General features: G+C 38.5%; 1 protein-coding gene and 1 non-coding gene across 2 annotated transcripts; both read left to right on the plus strand.

Moving 5' to 3' along the window:
• Nucleotides 1–9,912: 9,912 nt before the first annotated feature.
• RPS20 (ribosomal protein S20) lies at nucleotides 9,913–11,404 on the plus strand. The gene is made up of 4 exons (XM_045560813.1): nucleotides 9,913–10,091; nucleotides 10,290–10,389; nucleotides 10,681–10,754; nucleotides 11,186–11,404. The coding sequence occupies exons 1-4, from the start codon at nucleotides 10,089–10,091 to the stop codon at nucleotides 11,366–11,368; spliced, it is 360 nt and encodes a 119-aa protein (XP_045416769.1). The 5' UTR covers nucleotides 9,913–10,088; the 3' UTR covers nucleotides 11,369–11,404.
• Nucleotides 10,546–10,613, plus strand: LOC123645506. The gene has a single exon (XR_006737618.1). It is a non-coding gene; the product is annotated as a small nucleolar RNA U54 (small nucleolar RNA).
• Nucleotides 11,405–19,965: the final 8,561 nt, after the last annotated feature.

Genomic DNA, 19,965 nt, shown 5'->3' on the forward strand with positions numbered 1-19,965 from the left:
TATGTTAACTCTATTTTTAAACATTTGAGGAAATGAAAAATTGTTTTCCAAAGCAGCTGAGCCATTTTACATTCCAACCAGCAATGTAGGAGGGTTCCCAATTTCCCCACGTCCTTGCTAACACTTGTCATGATCTGTCTTTTTAATTGTAGCCTTCCTAATAGGGATAAAGTGATGTCTCATTACAATTTTGATTTTGATTTCATTTTCATGGCTAATGATGTTGAGCATCTTTTCATGTGATTATTGGCCATCTTTATATTTTCCTTGAAAAATTTTCTATTCAAAATTTTTTGCCCATTTTTAAATTGAGTTATTTGTCATTTTATTATAAAATTGCAAGAATTCTTTATATATTCTATATATAAGTCCTTTACCAGATATATGATTTGCAAATATTTTTCCCATTCTATGGTTGTCTTCCCACTTTCTGGTAGTTTTCATTTGCCATACAAAAGTGTTTAATTTTGATGAAGTCCAGTTTTTCTTTTTTTTAATTTTGTTGTTCATGCATTTGGTGTTATATCTGCAAAACTATTGCCAAATCCAAGGTCAAAAATGTATGTTTTCTTCTGAAGAGTTTTATAGTTTTAGTTCTTACATTTAGGTCTTAAATCTATTTTTTTACATTTTATTTATGTATGTATGTATTTATTTTTTTAAACAAAGTCTCACTCTGTTGCCCAGGCTACAGTGCCAAGGCATCAGCCTGGCTCACAGCAACTTCAAACTCTTGAGCTCAAGTGATCCTCCAGCCTCAGCATCCCAAGTGGCTGGGACTACAGGCACATGCCACCATGCCTGGCTAATTTTTTGTTTCTGTTTTTATTTCTATTTTTTTAATTTTTAATTTTTTTTTTTTTTTTGAGACAAAGTCTCACTCTATTGCCCAGGTTAGAGTGCCATGGCATCAGCCTAGCTCACAGCAACCTCAAACCTCTGTATTCAAGAAATCCTTCTGCCTCAGCCTCCCGAGTAGCTGGGAGTACAGGCATGCGCCACCATGCCCAGCTAATTTTTTCTATATATTTTTAGTTGTCCAGCCAATTTCTTTCTATTTTCAGTAGAGATGGGGTCTCGCTCTTGCTCAGGCTGGTCTCAAACTTCTGAGCTCAAACAATCCACCCACCTCAGTCTCCCAGAGTGCTAGGATTACAGGTGTGAGCCACCATGCCTGGCCTATTTTTAGTTGGCCAGCTAATTTTTCTATTTTTAGTAGAGACGGGGGTCTCACTCTTGGTCAGGCTGGTCTCAAACTCCTGCCTCAAGCTATCCTCCTGCCTTGGCCTCCCAGGGTGCTACAACTATAGGTGTGGGCCACCATGCCCGGCCTTATTTTGTTTTTAATTGGCACAATAATTGTATATATTTATGGGGTACAGGGTGATGTTTTAATTCATGCATACATTGTATAATGATCAGATCAGGATAATTAGCATCTCCAGGACCTCAAATACCTGTTATTTCTTATGGTGAGAACATTCAAAATTCTCTTTTCTAGCTCTTTTAAAATATACTATACATTATTGTTAACTATAGTCACCCTACTGTGCAGTAGAACACCAGAACTTATCCCTCCTGTCTAATTGTAACTTTGTACCCATTGACCAATCTCTCTCCATCCCTCCCCCACCCATCCCTAGCCTCTGGTAACCACTATTCTACTCTCTACTTCTCTGAGATCGACTTTTTTAGATTCCGCATATGAGTGAGATCATGCAGTATTTGTCTTTCTGTGCTTGGCTTATATAACTTATAATGATCTCTAGGTTCATCCGTGTTGTTGCAAATGATGGCATTTCATTCTTATTAATGGCTGAATAGTATCTCACTGTGTATATATATCACATTTTAAAAATCTATTCATCTGTTGATGGACGCCTATATTGATTCTTATCTTGGCTATTATAAATAGTGCTGCAATAAACATGGGAGTGCAGATATTAGAGCCATTTTGAATTTTTTTTTTTTTTTGTATATTGTGTGAGGTAGGGGTCCAACTTCATTCTTTTGCATGAGAAGATCCAATTGTCTCAGCAACATTGAATTTCCATTAAATTGTCTTGGCACCTTTGTCAAAAATTTATTGACTATAATTGTTGAGAGTTTACTTCCAGGCTCTCAATTCTGTTCCACTAAGCTATAACTCAGTCCTTATGACAATACTACACTGTCTTGATTGCCATAGCTTTAAAGCAAGTTTTTAACTCAGGAAGTGTAAGTCTTCCAACCTTATGTTGCTTTTTCAAGATTGTTTAACAATAGGCATATGGGGTTTGTGAACTAAAATAAAATTTTAAGGCTCACCCACCCCCCCACTGGCTGACTGAATGGACCCCCTCATGGCCAAAGGAATATCCTAAAACTAAATTGCCTGCCAAGAGAAGGGAGGTCAGACATGCCTCATCATGCCCCCTTCTTGGGGACATCCTTTGTAACCCATTAACAGGCCTAATGGTATGCAAGACAAACCTGCAGGTCCTCAATTTACATAACAAATCTATGTCCGGTGGCTCGTCTCTGATAAACGACTCCTTATGTTGAAACACTCCAAGCCATTAAACAAAGCTTCATGTCTTCAACCAACTACAAGTCAAAGAGTCTTTAAACCCACCTATAACGTATAAGCCACCCCCCCTTAGAGATGGCCCACCTTTTTGGGCCAAACCAATGTCTGCCTTCCACGTATTGATTTATGACTTTACCTGTAACCTGTGTCTCTCTGAAATGTATAAAACGAAACTATAACCCAGCCACAGCGAGTCCACTTGCTCAAGACTTCTTGAGCTTGGCTCTGGGTCTTGGTCCTCAAATTTGGCTCAGAGTAAATCTTTTTAAAATTATTTTACAGAGTTTGGCATTTTTTTCCATTGACAGGCTTAGGATCAGCTTAACAATTTTGGCAAAGAAGTCAGCTGGAATTTTGATAGGGATTGCACTGAACCTGTAGATCAATTTGGTAGTATTGTCATCATAACAATATTGAGTCTCTCACTCAGTGAACATGGGATGTATTTTCCATTTATTTATGTCTTTTTAAATTTCTTTCAAAAATGATTTGTAGTTTTAAGAGTATAAATTTTGGATTTGTTTTGTTAAATTTGTTCTAAAGTATTTTATTATTTTGATGCTATTGTAAATGCAGTTGTTTTCCTAATTTCACTTTTGGATTGTTCATTTCTTGTGTATAAAAACACAATTAATTTTTAATTGATCTTATATCCTGCAACCTATTGAATGAATTTATTCATTCTAATAATTTTTTAACGTATTCTTTAGGATTTTCAGTATACAAAATAATTTCATCTGTATATAGAAATAGCTTTAATTCTTTTTCAATCTTGATCTCTTTTATTTTGTTTTCTTGCTTAATTGCCCTGGCTAGAACTTCCAGTAAAATGGTCAACAGAAGTGACAAGGGCAAATATCCTTGTCTTGTTTCTGATCTTAGGGGGAAAATGTTCAGTCTTTCACCTTTAAGTAAGATATTAGCTGTGGCTTTTTCATAGAATCCCTTTATCAGATTGAAGAAGTTTCCTTCTATTCCTAGTTTGTTGTGTTTTTATAATGAAGGAGTGTTGAATTTCTCAAATGCTTTTTTGGTGTTTATTGAGATGATCAGGTGGTTTTTGTCTTTTTGAAATTACTGTAGTATAATACATTAATTGACCATTCCCTCCGGTTGAAATTACTCTACTTTCTTCTCTTGGCTTTTATTATTCTATTTTCCTCCTACCTCCTGGGTTCTTTTTCCTCAGTCTCCTTCTAAATGCTGAGTGCCCCAGGACTTTGCTCTGAGTCCCCTTCTCTTCTCAGGCTGTGTGTGTTCTCCTCAATGATGTCATCAGTCCCAGGACCATCTCCATGCTAATGGGCCCCAAACACATTTCTAGCCCCGTCTCTTCTTTGAGCGCAGAGCATATCCTGCTGCTTCCTCTCTATCTACATTTTCTATCTACATTTCTACAACTCAAACTTTACTTGCTCAAAACAAAGTGATTGTTTTCCACTCCTTCCCAAGTCTTCCTTATCTGAGTTAATGACCCCCAAATGCACTGCTTTTAAAAGCCAGAAACTAGAAATCATCTTAATTCTTCTTTTTCCTCCATCCTCTAATCTTGTCATTTGGACCCCAGAAATGTATCCAGGAATCAACGACTTATCATCTACATTGCTAAGGGCTAGCTCACATCGCTGGAAGAGAATATAAGAACTTTCTCACACCTTGCTTCCCTATTGTCAATTCTCCATGAAACAGCCCAATCTAGGTGTTGAAAAACTAAATCACATTGTACCACTTACTTTAAAATTTCCATTGTCAGAATATTATTCAGCCTTAAAGGGTGTTCAACTGGGTGATCTCCTGACTTGGAAAGGCTATTGCACAGAATCAAACAGATCCAAGGATATCTCTCCACCACCAAAACATTGCTAGATGTGCCAGATGGCTTCTGCCTTCTCTCTCCTTCCTTCCCACTCCCCAGCAACAGAGTGGCTGGGTTTAGAATCCGCGGGGGGAGAGGCTTGACGGAGCAGAGGAAGGTCCCTCCTCCCTGTTTCAAGTCCTTCAACCTATTTAGGGTGCCTGTTTATCCACTTTGGCCCGATAGCCTCAGTCCATGGCCAAGGTACTACTGTTAATACTGGTGCCCACTTTTCACTCAAAAGTGTTACAATTTCTATTTTAAATTGTATGGTCCCTTTACTCATACTCAAGTGTAACCAGTCGGGGAAAGTTTGGACTGGATATCACTTTAGAGTTTTAAACTGAACTGGACTGAGTTTTAATAACCTGAAATTACCAGAAAGTAATAGACTCTTTCCTAGATTTTTATTAAAGAATGGGACCAGGAAATGGTACCATGTGATGGAAGCAGACCAGCGACTTTTCAGGTCGTGTGCAGCCTGGGGGGCCGGGGGAGGCGGGATGAAGGGGCACGTGTGAGGCCTAGTGGGCAGGACAGTCTGCGGTTAAACATCACTGGAAATTACCAAGCTATGTTCCATAGGACTCATTCTCAGTAAACAAACCTTACTGTGTCCCTAGTTCTGTTCCTTCACCCACTTTAGGGAAACAGTTTTAATGAGCAAGTAGAGTTTACTGGCCTTGGGTATCTACAGAACCTCAAAGGAAGGAATGAGAATTTTAAAATAGGCATTCTACCTTGTAGTGGACACAATAGTAGCTCAGTAAAATTGCTGACCTTAACTATAGTGAAAAATATAAAGCCCTTTCATGCCATGTTACTTAACACAATAGGAGTTTCCATCTCTCAGACACACTACCACTACTAATGATAAAGGTGAGCACTAACTGCACTGGTAACACAGCACAGTGGCTAAGAGTGCAGGCTCTAGAGCTAGACTGCACAGATCCAAACACTGGCTTTTCCTGTGACCCTGAGCAGTCACCTACCTCAGCTTCCTCATACATAGGATATAAATAACAGCACTTACATCTTAAGGTTGATGTGAGGATCACATGGCCTGGTATTAATACAGACAGAGCACTTCCAACAGTGCTGGCCGCCCTCCTATGCTGAGTACTCTCCTAAATCCTCCCATATAATCCCAGGAAGCCACGGGAATTGCCCTAGAGTCCACTCTCCTTCCAGGACAACACGGGTCACCACAGCAGAAAGTTTTAAACTCTGATTTATATTCTTAAATTTCAGACTAAAGAAGCTTAACAAAATAATTTTATTTAGATCAAAAATTATGCAGATAAAATACAGTAGTTCCCCCTTACCCACAAGAGGTAATGCCAAGACCCCCACTGGATGCCTAAAAGCTCGGAGAGTACTGAACCCAATAGACACTATGTTTTTTCCTGTACATACATACCTATGATAAAATTTAATTTATAAGTTAGGCACAGAAAGGGATTAATAACAATAAATAATAAAAAACATAATTATAACAATATCCTGTAATATATACTTTATGTGAAGGTGGTCTCTCTCCTCAAAAAACCTTTTTGTACTGTGCTGCGTGCAACTGAAACCTAGGAAACCAAAACCTTGGATAAGGGGGCATTACTTTTTGTGTATAAATAGACTGATCTATGTTATTCATTGACAATTTACCTTTTTAATTTCATTCGTAAATATACATATGTATACTATGAATTTTTGATCACTATAAATTTCCTTCTGAAAGAAGATGACACTGTCATTGCAGCAAAAGACCAGTAGATGGCTGTCCACAGACCCACACAAATACCTGCAGTACAAGCCTTTACAAGATAATTTGAAAGGAACTATAAAAATTATTAAGAAAGGCTATGGATAGAGACTGTGAACACACCAATTTCATGGTTGTCTTAGGAATATTTTTAAACTTAAAATGAAATTCAGGGCAGGCGCGGTGGCTCACACTTGTAATCCTAGCACTTTGGGAGGCAGAGGCAGGAGGATCACTTGAGCTCAGGACTTGGAGACCAGCCTGAGCAAGAGTGAGATCCCATCTCTACAAAAACAGAAAAAATTAGCCAGGTGAGTTGGCATTCGTTTGTAGTCCCAGCTACTCAGGAGGCTGAGGCAGAAGGATTGCTTGAGCCCAGGAGTTTGAGGTTGCTGTGAGCTAGGGTGACACCATAGCACTCTAGCCCTGGCAAGACAGCGAGACTTTGTCTCAAAAAATGAAATTCAATTTTTTTCACACTAAAATCCTTATTATACTGCTGGAGGAAGTATCTGTTTGGGCACAACCTTCCCAGAGGGCAACTTATTTAATACCAAAGTATTTAAAATATGCTTATTCTTTGATTAAGCTATCAAAGGAAAGTATATTTAGTAATTGATCTAAGGCAATAAAGATGAGCTAAAAGATTCATCCACAACAGTGGTCTCAACCAGGACTGATTCAAACGTCTCGACACTATCTAAAGACATGTTTGATTGTCACAAATGCCGGGGAGGAGTTGCTATTGGCATCTAGTGAGTAGAGGCCAGAGATGTCGCTAAACATTCTACAATGCACAGGACAGTCCCCCAAAACAAAGAATGGCCCAAAATGTCAATTGTGCTGCGATTGAGAAACCCTGACCTACATATTTACCTCATTATACTGTTTGTAGGAGTGAAATATGGGAAAAGAAAACTAAATGTCTGAAAACAGAAGACTGATTCAACAAATTATTCAATTCATGATAACACAGTCATTAAAAGGCATGTTGCAAAAGTATATTTACTATGATAAAATATTCTGCAAATAAAGCAGGTGACCAAACTCTACATAGGATACAAGCCCATTTTTTAAAAAATACATAGTTGAAGGTATAAACAGTGCTTATCTCTGAATGGTGAAATTATGTATTGTCTTCTTATTTTTTGCCTATTGTTAGTTGTTACTTTTTGTTCAATGAATATCTCACATCTAATATTAGAACATTCCATTTTAAATGGAAATTGGGGGCCACAATAGCTGCTAACTTTCAAGAGAAAAATACAACAAAATGTTTGAAACTATAATAAAACTAATAAACTTTAAAATAGTGATCTTTTTTTCCCCCACATCTCCCAACCTCCCTCCATACTTCCCCCTACCCTGGTAACTAGTATTCTGCTCTCTGCTTCTGTGAGTTTAACGTTTTTAGATTCCACATGTAAGTGAGGTCACCCGGTATTTGTCTTTCTGTGCCTGGCTCATTTCACTTACCTCATGTTCTCCAGGTTTATCCATGTTGTTGCAGGATTTTCTTCTTTTATAAGGCTGAATAACATACATTATGTGTGTGTGTGTGTGTGTGTGTGTGTGTGTGTGTGTGTGTGTCACATTTTCTTTATCCATTCATCTACTGATGGACACGTGGGTTGTTTCCATACCTTGGCTATTGTGAATAGTGCTGCAGTAAACATGGGCGTGCACATATCTCCTTGATTTACTGATTTCATTTCCTTTGGGTTTATACCCAGAAGTGAGATTGCTGGTGGTTCTATTTTAATTTTTTGAGGAACCTCCAAACTGTTTTCCAAAAAAAGTATTATGTTTGGCCGGGCGTGGTGGCTCACACCTGTAATCCTAGCACCCTGGGAGGCCAAGGCGGGAGGATCACTTGAGGTCAGGAATTCGAGACCAGCCTGAGGAAGGGCAAGACCCCGTATCTACTAAAAATAAAAAGAAATTAGCCAAACAACCAAAAATAGAAAAAATTAGCCGGGCATGGTAGTGCGTGCCTGTAGTCCCAGCTACCCAGGAGGCTGAGGCAGGAGGATTGCTTGAGCCCAGGAGTTTGAGGTTGCTGTGAGCTAGGCTGATGTCACGGCACTCTAGCCCAGGCAAGAGAGTGAGACTGCCTCAAAACAAACAAACAAAGTATTATGTTTTCTATTATACTTATCTAATAGTATCTTAACCAGCTGTTTCCTTAGTTCCAGTCACATCAGCCATTTTTCCCATACATGGTGGGCCATATTTTGCTTTTATCTATACTGAAATTCCTTTTTTCGTGGCCAAGCAAGTTAATTTGTTCACCAGTTTCTCAAGTACTTAAAGGGTAAGGCAAATCTAAGAAAAGATGTACCAGATTTGTTATTGAAAAGAATTACATTGTATGTCCCAATGAAATGCCTTCCTTGAATTTCTGGTTGTCTTTGAGCATGAGTGAAACATGAAGGCCGCTGTTCGCTTTCCCTGCAGGTGCAGGCTCACGTTTGGGACTACGGCAGCGGTGGCTGATCGCATCCCGGGGGGCTGAGCGGTTATTGCACTTCCAGCAATACCAACAGGTTAAAGCCAAAAGTTATGAAGTCTCGTTTACGTTATAGCTAGTACAACAAGATCGCAGGTGTTCACATTTTCTGCTGCAAATTCTACTAATACAGCATTTGCAGGCAATGGATTACATTTAAAAAGATAACTGAACTGGAAATTATCCACATTTTAACATTTAAATTAATTGTTAAATGGCAGCAAAACCTAGTATATGTTGTGAGCCAAAGAAAGCCGGTTATTAGCCATGTTCCATTATCACCAAATATTAATAGTTACAAGTATAATTCCCTCTCAAGGGACAGAAAAGAAAGCCTCAAGAAAGAGCCCTGGTTGGAGGAGTCAGAGCTCTGCCCCTCCCCAGTTCAGTCTATCTAAGCAAATAACTTTTGGCTCAGAGCTTCAGCTGTGAAGTTACATAAGGTTATTTACCCTTCCTTCTGCCCTGGATCAAACCCACCTCGCGACTTCGTCTCCAAGGGTAAGTGTGCTCACCACGCGCTCTGCGGCCGCGCGCCGTGGACCACTTTGGGTTTTCCGCTGTACTTTGTCGCATATTTGATTGTGAACAGATGTTCAGTATTAAGGAGTATATCTTCTTAATATTCCCTTATCCGACACCGGGGAGATGAGGTCTTAGGACTGGGGTCCCAGGCTGGACCACCAGGTACAACACTCTCCCACCCTGGACCGAGCGCGCAGCCTGGCATTTTCGCCCTCACTTTCCCGGAGGGAGGAAAAGCCAAGTTCAGGTACTCTCCGGAAATAGATGCAGATGATTCAGCCGGCGGGGAAGCCAGATGCTGAAATATCACAAAGTGACATCGCAGGTTATGAAAATAACTGTCCACTAATTTTAAAGTAGCATGTTGAGCTTATCAGAACCATTGCTCCCAATACTCATGTCAGTTAAACACAGAAAAGTTACCAACTTCCTCAGAGAACAACGAGTGTCTTGGTTTGCATGGGAAGCAAAATTTGTACTTTACCAGGGCGAGGGGTAGGTGCACCGGACAGAGGAGTTTCTCAGGCTTCAGTCTCTTCTGTCACCTGGCGGGGACCCTACCCCTCGGGACTCTGACTCCGCCGTGCCGACAGGGGGCGCCCACAGCTGCGCCTTTCCCGCCAACTCCACGGGTGTTCCCGCCCGGCCTTGCGCGACCGCCCTAGAGCCCGTGGAGCAGTTCCTCTTCCGGGGCGTGTGGGACCCGGATGAGAGCGTGGTTATATAAGCGTTCCTCAGCCTGCACGCCTTTCTTTTCGAGGAAGAGGCGGTCGCGGGTGCAGTGGAGCTCTGTTGTGCCGGCTTCTGCTCCTGACTCACCGCTGTTCGCTCTCGGCGAGGAACAAGTCGGTCAGGAAGCCGCGCCGCAGCCATGGTGCGTTTCAGGGCGCCCGCGGGGCCCGAGCTCGTGCTGTTTGGGAGCGGATGCGCGGGTGGAGGCGGTGAGAGGACGGGCTGGCTCGCTTACTGGGGCTCCTTCAGTGGTGGAGGAACCCGGGAAGCTTCGTAAGGAATCCTTCCTCCAGAAGTGACAGACGGTTTTTGTCTTACTGTTTTTCCCCCTTAACAACAGGCTTTTAAAGACACCGGAAAAACACCCGTGGAGCCGGAGGTGGCGATTCACCGAATAAGAATTACCCTCACCAGCCGCAACGTAAAGTCTTTAGAGAAGGGTTAGTACAGTAGTTTAAGGTGAAGCTTCAAACAAAAGGCGATGAACTTGATTTGCTGCTGTGCACGGTTGACTTTAAGAAGTCAAGTGAGAAGTAGCTTGAAATGATAGGAGAAAACGGCATGAAGTTATTTTCGCTGTCCTTCTTACGCAGAACTGGCGATGAGGAGATAACTACTGTGTTGAATTGATAGTGATAGTTTTATACGCTATTCTGAGCCAGCAGAAGTTGAAATTTGTCGGGATGATCTTTTTTTAGAATGAACTGAAATGTGCTTTTGTTTCCTTGTAGTGTGTGCTGACTTGATCAGAGGCGCAAAGGAAAAGAACCTCAAAGTGAAAGGACCAGTTCGGATGCCAACCAAGGTAAAATAAATCAGGGGCGGGAAGGGGTAGGGGTTGTTTCTGGTGGTTGCATAAATTCAAATTTCCTGTCCTTTAAGGGTTTGCTTGCCACAGGCATTGTTAAAAAATACTGACGCCAACGGTACAAACTCAAATAAGAGTTGTTGGTAGATTTTGGTTCCTATTATGTATGTGTTTGCTGTTCAAAGTTGAAGCCTTATTGCTGCTGTTCTCTTGGTGTGGTCTGGTGCTTGATAGTCCTAAGGGGGTGGTATCCTGGCAGGGTGAAAACGAACCCGGCAATTTAAATTCATGGTCTCTGAAAACCTGTTAATGTAAAGAGGAATACCAAGCGTAAACCTCTTGAAGTATTTCAAAGTAATGATTTTCCAGAGGTTCTAGGGATAAGTATAAAATCATAAACTCTTGGTTTCCTTTGTCTTTTGTTGCAGACTTTGAGAATCACTACAAGAAAAACTCCTTGTGGTGAAGGTTCTAAGACTTGGGACCGCTTCCAGATGAGAATCCACAAGCGACTCATTGACTTGCATAGTCCTTCTGAGATTGTTAAGCAGATTACTTCTATCAGTATTGAGCCAGGAGTGGAGGTTGAAGTCACTATTGCAGATGCTTGAGTCAACTGTTTTAATAAATTGATTACCAGTTGTTAACTTTTGTTGACTTTTATTCAGAGTGCTGACATTTTAGGAATGTAAAGATATGCCATGAAATTTATTCCACTGTTTTTCAAGTGGAACTCAAAATTATGTGTATGTCCTATAGCAGGAGTCCATCCTGTTAACACTGTACTAGTAAGAGGCCACTAAATGAGTTTATTCTTTGTTTAAATCATTTGAAAATTGAATTTCATTAACTGAAGCATGTCATACAGGTCTAATTCATTTAGCCTAAAGCCCTGTTAACACAGTTGGAAATTATTTCATTGGTAAGCTGTCTTAACCTATGTGATTTTATTTTCTTGAGGGTAGTGATGTGCATACTTGTGTAGTACCCCAGAGACTGGCTTTGAAGATTAGATTTGCCTGATGTCCTAGCACTTTTTAACATGGCTGGGATATTAACAAGACCAGAATCCATCCTCTTAATGTCCCATTAAGATATTTGTGGTTTTGGTATTAAAATTTATAATCAAGCCGTTATCCGTACATACTTGTTTAATTTAGAGATTTCGAGAAATATTTCTTAGGAAAATATGTGTTTTTACAAGTTGTAAAATTGCCTTCAGGAAATTTTTGCTATTTTTAATAGGATTACAGTTAGTGGCATAATTCACACTTTTTCTTTGCATGTGGGCCAAGGCCTGGGCCTTGAGTCTGGACTATTTTGTCCATACCCATGACTTCAGTCACTATGTTCAAATCAACCTTCAGCTGAAATTTCTGTATACAACCAATTGCATAGTAAACACCTGTACCTCACAGAGCTCAAAGTTGACGTGTAAAATGAAATTAATCTTTCCCTCCTAGAAACCCTCTTCTGTGTCTTCTCATAGTCCACTGTGCAGCCACATGTTGTCCAACATGCAGTTCCTTTTGATTGTACCTTTATTTCTCTTGAGATCTCTCAAGAAAACCAGATTTTGAAATATCAGGGATTTGAGTGGAACTTAGCTGGAGTGAATTATCAGTTTTTCTTTAAAAAACTAGCTTGGGAAACAAAGACCCTTAGTAAACTGTTTTGGGGAAGATTTACACAGTATGTCTGTAGGTAAGTTGCTAAAGCTAGCAGTGACCAATACTGTTTCATGGGAAAGAATTCTCAAGGGCCAGGGATCAAGCCTACAAATCTGTTTTCTAGCTCAATTTTCAGCATTCTCTACATGAGGGAGCTGTTTAGTTTAAGGTCGTTTTAAAGCTAAGTACCTGGTAATGTGCAGCCTATATAGAAGTAACTACAGGCTTGTATTAATGATCTCACTGTATTATACAACATAGAAGTCTTTGGGACACACTCAGTATCCTGAGAACTGATTGAGAAAAGATCGTAATTCGATGAAAACAAAGCCACTTATGACCAAAGAACAAATAGTGTGAAAAATCTTAAGTAAATAAGAAGGTATTGGAAAAAACAGCTTCATGGCTTTCATGCAGTTGTGAACTTTAGCAACTGTATTTCGCAAGCAAAAGTTGAATTAAAGCTATTGGTAATTGAGAGACTGGTAATATGGCTAAGATAGCAATTAAAATTTGGGGGACTGATCTTACCTTCAATTCTTCAGACATTTAAAAGTATCCACTTGGAAGTAAAACCCCTACAGGGCCTTTGAATATAAATAAAGGACTGTGGATAGATTAAGTAGTGGTAATAATACCAACAAAAAGTTATAGGCCATGTTGTATTGGTTGGGGAGTTAAAAGATGTTGCAAATGGGACACTCACCAGTCCTTACCTCGTTCTCTGGATTCACAGAGAACAGCTTCAGGTTTAGAAATGTGAGCTAGCAATAACCAAGAGAATAGGGCCCACCATGGCTGTTCATTGCTGGGTAAGATTTCTGCACCTGACATCCCTAGAGTGCCTATGTGTATGTTCTGTGGTTACAAGATGAACAGGCAAGAGGGTGTAGAAATGGAAATCCCTGGCCATGCAGTCAGACAGGTGGCTCCAAAATTAGTTACTTGGATATAGGAGCTTGATCAAGTTACTTGACTTCTTTGAGCCTCACTTACGTGCCATATGAGAATACCAATAGCATCTCAAATGCATATATGGATGTTGTTCACCTTCTCTCTTGGAGACACCAAACCAAGACTGGCTTGCTAAGGGCATGGATTTCTGCCACTGGCATATTGATTCCAACAGAATGTGGTGCACTAGCTGTCTACGGTCTTCCCTCAATATCTGTGGGGTTAGTTCCAGGGCCTCCCTCATGCCAAAATTCTTGGAAGCTCAAGTCCCTAATACAAAGTGGTGTATTTGTGAATAAGCTCTGCATGACTTCCTGTATGCTTTAAATCATCTCAATTACTTAAAATACCGAATACAATGTAAGTGGTATGTAAATAGTTGCTATACTGTATTGTTTAGGGAGTAACAACAAGGAAAAAGTCTATATGTTCAGTACAGATGCAATTTCTTTTTTTCAAATATTTTTGACCTGCAGTTGGTTGAATTCACAGATGTGGAACCCAGGAATACAGAGGTCTGACTACTTAAAAAGAACACCTTGAGAAGCGTATTTGAATACACTTGCCCAGGGACTTGTCCTATCTAACTGCATCCTCTGTTAGGATGAGGTGACCAAGTAGATGTAACTGGAGAACCTGGCAAAAGCTAAAGTTTTATCTGGAAAGTGAGAGCAATAAATAGCATATTTCACTTTCATAGCAAATTAAACTCTTAGAACCAGAAAACCAAATTCTTCTATACATTTTGTTCTGTAAACTATTTACTTATTTTTGCTTTACATGTTGCAATTATCTTTCTTCATTAACTTAAAAAGAACCCACTCCAACAGGTGTTAATACTTTATTTTTCAGAACTTTTTATGTACATGTCAGTATGTAATAGTCTATATATTTATCTAGCTAGATAAAAATCTGAATCTTTTAAAAACAATACAAATGAGACAATACTAAACATTGTTCTGTAAATTATTTTTGTTATGAATTATGTATCTGGGAAATGTTTCTATATCTGCACATACAGATCTACCTCATTCTTTTCAATGAATATTACATTATATGAATATGCCTTAATTTTTTAAACCAGATTCCTCTTAATGGACTTTTAGGTATTTGCGGGGTTTTTGCTATTAAATGCACTTTTTCAATAAATATGCTTTTGATACTGTCTTTGATCACTTGTACAACTATATAGGATATATTCTGAATTTTGGTTACATTACAGATATGTATATGTAGTGGCTGATATAAAAAGAATTAGTCATTTAAGAACATTTGTTAAGCATTTACTATGTGTGCATGAATTAATGTTTTTCTAGGATAGTTTAAAGAGAAATAGGTATTTTCAGTCATAGAATATGGGAAATTTTAATTTTAAGAAACACTACCAAATTGATGCCTTCAAACAACGTGCCCATTTATAGTCCTCCCAGTAGTGGGAGTGGAATAACATCTATCTGATGCACAAAAAAAAAATCTCATTATTTTAGTCCTGCCCTCAATTTGTCCCTTCTATTTCTGGGACTCCTGTTGTTTGCATGACCTTCTGAAGGTCGTGTGTGTCTCATAGCTTGCTTTCATACATTCTCTTAAGTCTTTTTTATTATATATTCTGAGAGATTTCCTTGACTTTCTTCTCCACTTCTATTGATTATTTTTCATTTTGATCATCTTTTTTTTTAACTCCTTCATGATGAAAAATTTCAGACATACACAGAAGTAGACAGAATGGTATAATAAACCCACTCAACTTGGAGGATTGTCAGCTGATACTGGTTTTATTTCATGTGTGGCTCTACCCACTTCCCCAACCAACCTTCAGATTAGTTTGAAACCAATTCCAGACATCATATTTTTTACCCATATATTTTCTGGTATCTAAATCTAAAAGATAAAGACTTTTCCCTTTTAAACAGTTCAATAATGTAAAGCATATTCACATTGCTGTGCAAAAGATCTCCAGAAATTTTTCATCTTGCAAAACTGAACCTGTATATACATTAGAAACTAACTTCCTATTTCCCCCAGCCCTTGGCAACCATCATCTTACTTTCTGTTTCTACAGTTTGACTGCTTCAAATACCTTAGGAGTGGAATCATACAATATTTGTCTTTTTGTGATCGACATTCATTTAGCATAATGTTCTCAAGGTTCATTCATGTTGTGTCATGTGGCAGGAATTTTCTTCTTCAGGGCTGAATAACATCACAGCATATGTATACACCACATTTTAAATATCCATTCATTAGTTCATGAACATTTGAATTAATTTCACCTCTTGGCTTTGAATAATGCTACCATGAACATGGGTGTGCAAATATGTCTTAGAGATCCTGCTTTGAATTATTTTGGATATATGCCAAGCGAGATTGCTGTGTCATGTAATATTTCTGTTTTTAAATTTTTGAGGACCTTCCATACTGTTTTCTAAACCTGTTGCACCATTTGACATTCCCAATTCTCCATATCCTCACCAACACTCAGTACTTTTATAACAGCCATCCTAATAGTTGTGAAATGATATCTCATTGTAGTTTTGATTTGCATTTCTGTAAATATTAGTGAAATTGAGCATCTTTTGATATGCTTTTTGGCCATTTCTGTATCTTCTTTGGAGAAATGTTTATTCAAGTCCTTTGCACATTTTTTTATGTGGGTTATTTTTATTGTTGAGTTGTATGAGTTCTTTATTCTAGATATTGACCCCTTATCAGATATATGATTTGCAAATATTTTCTCCTATTTTGTAGGTTGCCTTTTCACTCTGTGGTTGTACCCTTTCATGAACAAAAGTTTTAAAGTTCAATGTAGTCCCATTTGTCCATTTTTGCTTTTGTTGCCTGTGTATAGCCAAGAAATCATTGCCAAATCCCATGTCATGAAGCTTTCCCCTATATTTTCTCTTTTTTTTATTGTTGTTAACAGAGACAGGGTCTCACTATGTTGCCCAGTCTGGCCACAAACTCCTGGGATCAGGTGATCCTCCTGCCTCAGCCTCTCAAAGTGCTAGGATTGCTAACATTGCAGGCATGAGCCACCAGGCATGCCCCCTACCTTATGTTTTCTTCTAGGAGTTTTATAGTTTCAGGGCTTACAGTTAGGTCTTTAATCCATTTTGAGTTAATTTTTGTATATAGTGTAAGGTAAGAGTAATTTTTATGTATTGAGTAAGTGTTCTACATTATTCTTTTGCATGTAGATATACAGTTTTCCCAGCACCATTTGTTGGACGGATTGTCCTTTCCCTATTCAGTGGTCTTGGCACCCTTGTTGAAGATAATTTGACTGTATGCACAAGTATTTATTTCTGTGCTCTATTCTAGTCCTTTGGTTTATTTGTCTGTCTTTATGCTAGTACCACACTGTTTTAATTACTGTGGCTTTGTAATATGTTTTGAAATCAGGAAGTGTGAGTCCTCCAATCCTGTTCTTTTTCAAAAATATTTTGGCTGTTTGAGATTCCTTGAGAGTCCATATGGATTTTAGGATGAATTTTTTTGTTGCTGCGAAAAATGACATTGGGATTTTGATAGGTATTGTGTTGATGCTGTAGATAGTTTTAGGTAGTATTGACATTTTTTTTTTTTTTAAAGAAATAGAGTCTCACTGTGTTGCCCAGGCTGGGTTGCAGTAGCATGATCACAGCTCACTGCAACCTCGAATTCCTGGACTGAAGGGATCCTCCCACCTCAGCCTCCCAAGTAGCTAAGACTACAGGTGTACGCCACCACATTTAGCTAATTTTTTTATAGCGATGGGATCTTGCCAGGCTGGTTTTGAATTGACCCTTTTATCATTATATAATGTCCTTCTTTGTCTCTTGTGACAGTATTTGACTTAAAGTTTATTTTTTTTGACATTAGTATGGTCACTGTTGCTCTCTTTTGGTTACCGCTTGCATGGAATATCTTTTTCCATTCTTTCACTTTCAGTCTATGTGCATCCTTAGGACTAAAGTGAATCTTTCATAGACAGTTGGATCTTCTTTTTTAAAAAATTAATTCAACTAATCTGTGTCTTTTGATTGGGGAATTTAATTCATTTATATTTAAATTAATTACTGACAGTGAATGACTTACTATTGCCATTTTGGTTTTTTTGTATGTCTTGTGGCTATTTTTTAAATCTCGTTTCCTCTTTTACTGCCTTCCTCTGTGTTTTATGATTTTTATAATGAAATGCTTTCATTCTCTTCTCACTTCCTTTTGTGTATCTTCTGTAAGTATTTTCTTTGTGGTTACCATGGGGATTACATAAAACATCTTAAAGTTATAATCTATTTTAAACTAATATAAACTTAACTTCAATTGTATACAGAAACTCTACTTCTTTACATAACTGTCCTCTGGTGAATTTTTCAGTTCTATTATTGAGTTAATCAGCTCCAGGATTTTTGTGTTTGTTTTTTTTTTATAGTTTTCATCTCTCTATTGATATTCTTATTTTGTTCATGGATTGTTTTCCTGACTTTGTTCAGTTGTCTGTTTTCTTTCAGCCCATTAAGTTTCTCTATATTGGCTATTTTGAATTTATCAGGTAATTTATAAATATCTATTTCTTTAAGGTTGGTTTCTGAAGATTTATTTTCTTCATTTTATTGGGCTATATTTCCCTCTTTCATTGTGTATCTTGTGATCTTTTGTTGGTATTTGGGCATTTGAAAAAAACAGTCATCTCTTCCAGTATATATGGATTGGCTTCATATATACTGGAAAACGTTCATAATCAGTCTGGCTATAGATTCTGGGGGACCTCCCTCTCAAACCTTTTCTGGTGATGCATCTTCTCTGTGCTTGTGTGTGTAATTTTCTAGTTAAAAAGGGCTTGCCCCTGTTTTCTCAGCAGTCCATAATCTCTTACTCCCTCTGGTGTCTGTTTTCAGTACTGCAGTCTTCCTGGAGCAACGCATGATGCTCACCTTTGTTCTCAGTGGTCCCCAACCTATCAGCTAAACTATGTACCTTCCCCCCTCAGTTCTCTGAGTCAGATAAGATAGAAAATAATCGTTGGGCAGCCCCCCACAAAAGCCAGCCTGTTGGGTTCATGTTCTACTCTTCTTTTTCCTTCCTGAGGGAGAAGCTGGGACTTGAGAGTTTTCTTTTGATTGCTCCATGTTGCATGGAGCAGGGGGAGGGGTTAAGGTGGGCAAAATGCAAGACGCTTTCCTACTCACTTCAATGTAGTTCTTCTCGGCTTTGCATTCACCTGGGTGCCGTAACTTCTTAACTGATTTCTGGAGTTCTCACAAAGGCAATTTAGTCTGTATATTGTTGGTAAGTTGGCTGGTGTCTTCATGGGAGAACAAGGGCCTGGGGCTTTCTATTCTGCCATCTTGTTGATTCCAGTCTAAGTGCTCTTTTAAAAATATAATCAAATATCATCACACTTAAAAATAACAGTTTTTAGTGTCATTAAATATCCAGTAGTATTCAAATTTCCTTGAGTGTTTTTACTGCTTGTTTGTTTGAATCAGGATCAAATTGGTTTCCTAAACCTCTTTTAATCTAGTGGTTTTCTTTCCATCTAAGAATGCATTTAAGTACAGACAATCCTCACTTTACATAGTAGTATGAGACCAAAAAACATGACCAAACTGAGAACATTCAAAAGGATCTTAATAATCAATAGGGAAAATTATAGTTGTTCCATGACCTGTAAAATTTTTGTCACAACATTACAAATTATCTTACTGTGAGTAAGATAAATGTAAAGGGAAATGAAAAATAATAAAAAGTAAAACTAATGTGTAAAATACTGTGATCTTTTCTTTTAATAGTCCTTTATTTAGCCAAAGTGATAATTCAGAGATTTTTTTTTTTTTTTAATTTTAGAGATTGGGTCTTGCTCTGTCACCCAGGCTGGAATGCAATGGCACAATCATAGCTCACTGTAACCTGGAATGCCAGGGTTCAAGCAATCTTCCCATCTCAGCCTCCCAACTAGCTGGGACTAAAGGTGTGTGCCACCAGGCCAGGCTAATTTTTTTTTTTCTCTTGTAGAGATGGGATCCTGCTATGTTGCCAGGCTGGTTTCAAACCCCTGCCGTCAAGTGATCCTCCCACCTCAGCCTCCCAAGGTGCTGGGATTACAGACGTAAGCCACCGCATGTAGCCCTACACTGTCATCTTAAACATGAGCAATATTGAGAATTAAAGTATTCTATTTCTTTGTAAAAAAAAAAAACCCTCATCAATTATAGTTTGAACGGTACATGCTTTTGTTTTTGTCCTCATATAACTTACAAGCATTTTTTCCTATGCCTTGTGTTATACATCTGACTTTGAATCAGCTTCCAACATTTTGTCTTTTGTGCTTTCAATGTCAAGATATTTATATTTCATTCATATAAGCTTTGTTAATAGCATCACTTTCTCTAGAACAGTTTTCCTCCTTTTTCTCACAACTGCTTTTCTCATGCATGTCGATAAGTCTGCCTCGACTAAGACCCTCTGGCTGCACAGCTCATCTTGAGTTGCTCAAATATTAGCAGTGTCCACACACTCATGGTCAAATAGTTTTTCTAAACTCCATTTACATTTGGTTTAAATTTCACTTCCAGTATTACCACTCTTTGTTTCTTTGTCTT

Source organism: Lemur catta, chromosome 9 (genome assembly GCF_020740605.2).
Source record: "Lemur catta isolate mLemCat1 chromosome 9, mLemCat1.pri, whole genome shotgun sequence".
In the NCBI taxonomy this organism is placed as follows: Eukaryota; Metazoa; Chordata; class Mammalia; order Primates; family Lemuridae; genus Lemur; species Lemur catta.